Source organism: Aptenodytes forsteri, unplaced genomic scaffold (assembly GCF_000699145.1).
Source record: "Aptenodytes forsteri isolate BGI_AS27 unplaced genomic scaffold, ASM69914v1 Scaffold187, whole genome shotgun sequence".
Taxonomy (NCBI): Eukaryota; Metazoa; Chordata; class Aves; order Sphenisciformes; family Spheniscidae; genus Aptenodytes; species Aptenodytes forsteri.
In genome coordinates this window covers 1,425,698-1,430,592 of record NW_008794084.1, presented here as the reverse complement: position 1 = coordinate 1,430,592, position 4,895 = coordinate 1,425,698, and the positions used below count along the sequence as shown (strand labels likewise).

At 61.9% G+C, this 4,895-nt stretch overlaps 1 protein-coding gene across 1 annotated transcript in view; it reads left to right on the top strand.

Annotated features, from left to right (window-relative positions):
- Positions 1 to 4,895, top strand: part of DSCAML1 (DS cell adhesion molecule like 1) — a gene marked incomplete at its 5' end in the record, with an annotated part of 45,500 nt that overhangs the window by 15,877 nt on the left and 24,728 nt on the right. The window contains 6 exon segments of the mRNA XM_009273827.1: positions 1,565 to 1,764; positions 2,422 to 2,518; positions 2,631 to 2,759; positions 3,161 to 3,328; positions 3,510 to 3,580; positions 4,537 to 4,777. Of these exon segments, the coding sequence (XP_009272102.1) occupies positions 1,565 to 1,764; positions 2,422 to 2,518; positions 2,631 to 2,759; positions 3,161 to 3,328; positions 3,510 to 3,580; positions 4,537 to 4,777 (906 nt within the window).

The following is a 4,895-nucleotide window of genomic DNA, read 5'->3' as shown; positions in this document are numbered from 1 at the left end:
CGCTCTGCCTTTGCCTCGGTGTGGTGGGGGAGGCTGGGGCTCGGCCGGCACGTCCCCCGCCTGCCCCTCTCCCCGCCGTAGCCCTGGCGTCAGGGCTCTGCAGGCAGGCAGAGGCGTCGGGGCCGGGGGAGGATGGGCGCACGGCTGGGGATGGGACGGGGCAGAGCTAGGAGAAGTCTTGCTCTGTTTCTTGTACCTTTTGGTTTCCCGTGGCCCGAACCACGGGTCCGCCAGTGGTGCACCGTGGGTGCGAGCGCCGCCCCGACATCCCCGCTCTTTGCCGTCTCCGTGCCGGCTGGCAGGCGGCCGCGCTCCCCTCGGGGCCGGATTGCCACGGGGCGCACCAGGCTGGGCACCGCTCTGTCCCAGCTGCGTGGGCGCCTGCCCTGCACCCCGCAAATACCGCCGGCTCGGGAGGAAAGGTTTCCTTAGCTGTTAATTGAATTACATTGCCACAGAAAGCTGAGAAGTCGTAGCTCATTAGAGCCTCTTGTGTCCCATTATAACAGTGTGTGTTGCCTTTGCGGATTGTCATTATCATATATTACTGCGGGACTCAGCAGTGCTGTTTGTTTATGCATTACATTTTTTTCTGCTTACCCAGGCTGCCCTCGCCCCCCCAGCCCGTTTCTCCTGCGCAGTGCACGCCGCGGCCGGCTCGCGCGGCACCGGGGTGGCGCGAGGGCTTGGCTCTCGGAGCGGCGAGGCTGCTGGGGAAGGAGCCCGGACGGGGCTCGTTACGGCAACCCCTGGCAGCAAGGAGAAGCGTTTCGGCAGAGGCTGCTGTGGCGCAGGGGGACGGGCAGGAGGAAGCTGAGCCTGGCGCTGGCTGGCGTGCTGGTCCTCCTCTTCGGCGGTGCCGCCGCCAGGCCAGTGGCCGAAGCGCACGGACGGGAGGCGGCAGCTTTGTGCCAGGGCTGCGGGCACTCGCCAGCAGCAAGAGGGACTGCTCGTACCGTCCCGAGGGCCATCCCTGACCGTGCTGCAGCCGCCGCTCGGGCAGCGCCGGGATGTGCCCAGGCTGGGTGCTGAGCCCGGTTGGGCGGTGAGTGCGGCGTGGGGCACCGTCCTTGTTTGCATATTGGGGTGGCTATGGACAAAAAATATAGCTCTGGCATCTGCAATGCAAAGGCGGCCTTGCTGATGTGAAATCGCACTCTATATTCTGCCCAGGTTTATACGAGTGAATTATGCAAATCTGTGATGGAAAACATTCTTCCTCTCATCCTCGGGAGTGTAAAACCTTAGTCAATAATTCATACCCGCACGTCTCAGACTGGAGGCTTTCTCTTCATTATAGTGTGCGCTTGGTTATTTGTCTTTCAGGTTTTATTGTCTACCCCGGTGTAATGCTATGCATTATAAAATTTATCTGCTTCATTATTTTATGATCCTGAGCTGTATAATGCAGCGAGACGATTCTGCTTTGGGCTGCGTGGCCTCTCGGTGAGACCCGCATCCGCCGCCTCCCCGGCGGGGCCTGTGGGCTGTGCCGGGGCCAGGCAGCCGCAGGTGGCACCGAGCCGTCCCCCGGGCGCACGGGTGACGCCCTGCCTCCCCGCAGTCCCGGCCATGATCACCTCCCACCCCAACACCACGATCGCCATCAAGGGGCAGACCAAGGAGCTGAACTGCACCGCCCGGGGCGAGCGGCCCATCATCATCCGCTGGGAGAAGGGCGACACCGTCATCGATCCCGACCGCAACATGCGCTACGCCATCACCACCAAGGACAACGGCGACGAGGTCATCTCCACCCTCAAGGTGAGGGGCCGGGGGTCTTGCTCGGGTGATGGAGAGGGGCAGGCGGCGCAGAGGGTGCCCGGGGAGGGGGTCGGTGGTCCCCGGCGGGTGTCGCGGAGGCTGGCATCGCGGCTGGGCTGCCAGGGTGGCGAAATCGAGTCCAGCAGGGAGGGAGGTTAGGAAACCCGCCGGAGGGATTGCGTCTCCAGCCAGCGGCGGCATGCACCGGCTGCGTCTCCCCCGGCCCCAGCACGCTGCGGTGCAGCCAGGCGAAGCGCCTGACCAGCGCCTGGGCTTTTACAACCAGCGTGAGAGTGAGCGCTGCCCTGGGCTGGCGCGGGGAGCCGGCCTTCCAGTTTTAATTACACCCATTCAAAACCAGCCACCGTCTGCTTGCTCTGACAAGCCCCTGGATTTCACACTACGCCTCGGCTGCCTGTACAACGGGCTCTGTTTGCGAAGGTGTTTTGCAGCACCAGGGACATCTCGGAGCAGATTTTCAGCGCAGATCTGAGCCAGGGGACTGGGCGTTTGGAGGGTGACCTGCCTCCGCAGGCACGGCTCCTGCCGGGGGGCCAGTGGTGGGAGCAGGCTGCGATACCGGGGAAAGGCGGGGGCACGGTGCTCGGGGCAGCTCAGTCTGAATTGGTTCCTCTTCTCTCCCTGAAATGTTCATAGCTGAAACCAGCCGACCGCGGGGACTCGGTTTTCTTCTCCTGTCATGCCATCAACTCTTATGGCGAGGACAGAGGCTTGATCCAGCTCACCGTCCAAGGTACTCGTTCCCCGCACACGAGCCCTGGGGTACGAAGCCTTGCCACGAGGATCCCCCTGCTCCCGGGGGGCTTCTCTCCCTGTCATCCCTAACCTGCCTGTGTCTCCCCAAGAGCCCCCGGACCCGCCAGAGCTGGAGATTCGCGAGGTGAAAGCCCGGAGTATGAATTTGCGGTGGACGCAGCGGTTTGATGGCAACAGCATCATCACTGGGCCGGCCTCGGCCCCTGGCAAGCGGCAGGGCTGGGGGCCGTGCCACGGCCGCTGCGTCCCGGGGCTGGGCTGCGCGGGCAGGTGCGGGGCTGCCCAGCCCGCCCCTCTTGGGGCTGCCCGGCCGGCCCCTCCAAGGGAACATTCTGCATCCCGGGTCCTTTGATGAAGAAAGGAGAGAGCAGCATTAATGAAATATGTTAATTTCCGTTGGATGGGAGCATTTGAAAGGGAATATTAAAGGAGCTGATAGTTGCGAGAAGCCAAAGCCAGGCTGCGCAACAGCGAGGAGAGGGGAAGCAGCACTTTTCCGTGGGGGCCGGGGACAAAAGCCAGAGGCGCTTGGGGGCTTCACCTGCCCAAGCACGGCCCTCTCGGTACCACAGGATTCGGGTGCTGACCCTCCTCCTGTCTCACTCCGCTGCTTTTCCAGATTCCTGGGATTTTAAGCAGTCTACGCGCAACATCTCGCCGACCATCAACCAGGCGAACATCGTGGACCTCCACCCAGCCTCCGTGTACAGCATCCGCATGTACTCCTTCAACAAGATCGGGCGCAGCGAGCCGAGCAAGGAGCTCACCATCAGCACAGAGGAAGCAGGTGCCGCTTGCGGCGCGTGTGCTGGGGCCGGCGGGCAGGGGTGGCCACGGGCAGCGCGGGGGCTGCAGCCTTGAGCGAAGCTGGCTGCGGCAGCGCTCTCTGGAAGCCGAGTCTTTTCCTGACGAGGAGGTCCTTTCCCTGATGCTTCGCCACATGCTCTTTCGGGTCTGTTTCTCCGCAGCTCCCGACGGGCCTCCGATGGATGTCACCTTGCAGCCGATGACATCCCAGAGCATCCAGGTCACTTGGAAGGTGAGTGGGGCCGGGGTGGCGCGTGGGCTTTCCCTGGCCGCAGGGGCCCTGGCAGCGCCAAACGCCGTCCCGAGCCTTTGCGGCAGCAGCTTGTCCTGGGACCTGGAGTTTTGTCAGCGGTACGAGGGCCGGGAAGGATTTCCCGGGCAATATGAAAGCCTGAAGGCTGGGCGTGAGGCTCGGCCGCATCGCACGGGGTCCTTATTAATCATGTTTTATAACAAGCTCATCATCTGATAGGATGTCTGTGGGAGGCCACGGGGAGAGAGAGGATAGATATGTAAAAACTGCGATGCTGGGTTGCAGAGCGTTGCAGCAAAGATCGATAAAACTTAGAATCGGATTTATTTTTCCAAAGGTGCGTAATGAAAAATAAAATCGATTATAAAGTTAGGACTTTGGAATGAACTCGTAAGTCAATAAAGTGAGGGTTCCAGCTTCTCCCCCCTCCCCTGCTGAAAAACAGATTAATGGAAAATAAGATTCACTTGAAAGATAAGTCACTTTGTTTTAAGAGTATTTCAGTGAGATGGATCGTCCTGGCTTTGTAACAGAAATTTGCAATCAACCCTATCGATTCCTTAGTGTCTCAGAGAAATATTGTTAAGATTGATCTCGGCCCGGCCTTGTGCATTTTCAAGGCTGTCAGACTTGGGGTTTTTCCCTCCTCTCGTTGAGCGGCTCCGGTCGGGGAATGGCTCTGGCTGAGCATGTCCCGCTGCCCAGCCAGCGCCTTCCTCTCTGGCAGCCTCCGAGGACCCGCTGGACCTTTTTTATCGCTATTCTGCCCCTCAGTACGTCCACCCGAGCGCTGCCGCTTAAAAGCATTGGGAAAAGGTGCTGGGGAGAGGTGGTCGCGGCAAGGGAGCCCCGCGAGCCTCCCGGCCCCGGGCCGTGCTTGCTGGGCAGCGTAGCCCTGCGTGACGCCGCTCCATCTCGCACCCCCCGTTCCTCAGGCCCCGAAGAAGGAGCTGCAGAACGGGGTGATCCGTGGCTACCAGATTGGGTACCGGGAGAACAGCCCGGGCAGCAACGGGCAGTACAGCATCGTGGAGATGAAAGCCACGGGAGACGGCGAGGTCTACACGCTGGACAACCTGAAGAAGTTTGCCCAGTACGGGGTGGTGGTGCAGGCGTTCAACCGGGCAGGGACGGGGCCGTCGTCCAGCGAGATCAACGCCACCACGCTGGAGGATGGTAAGGCCGTCCCGGCCCCCGCCGGGGGTCCTCCCGCCTGGGGGACTCCCAACCCTTCCGCCCTCGGCCGCTCCCTGCCCTGTCCCGAGCGGGTCTTGGGGCGGGGGGGGCCCCCTGG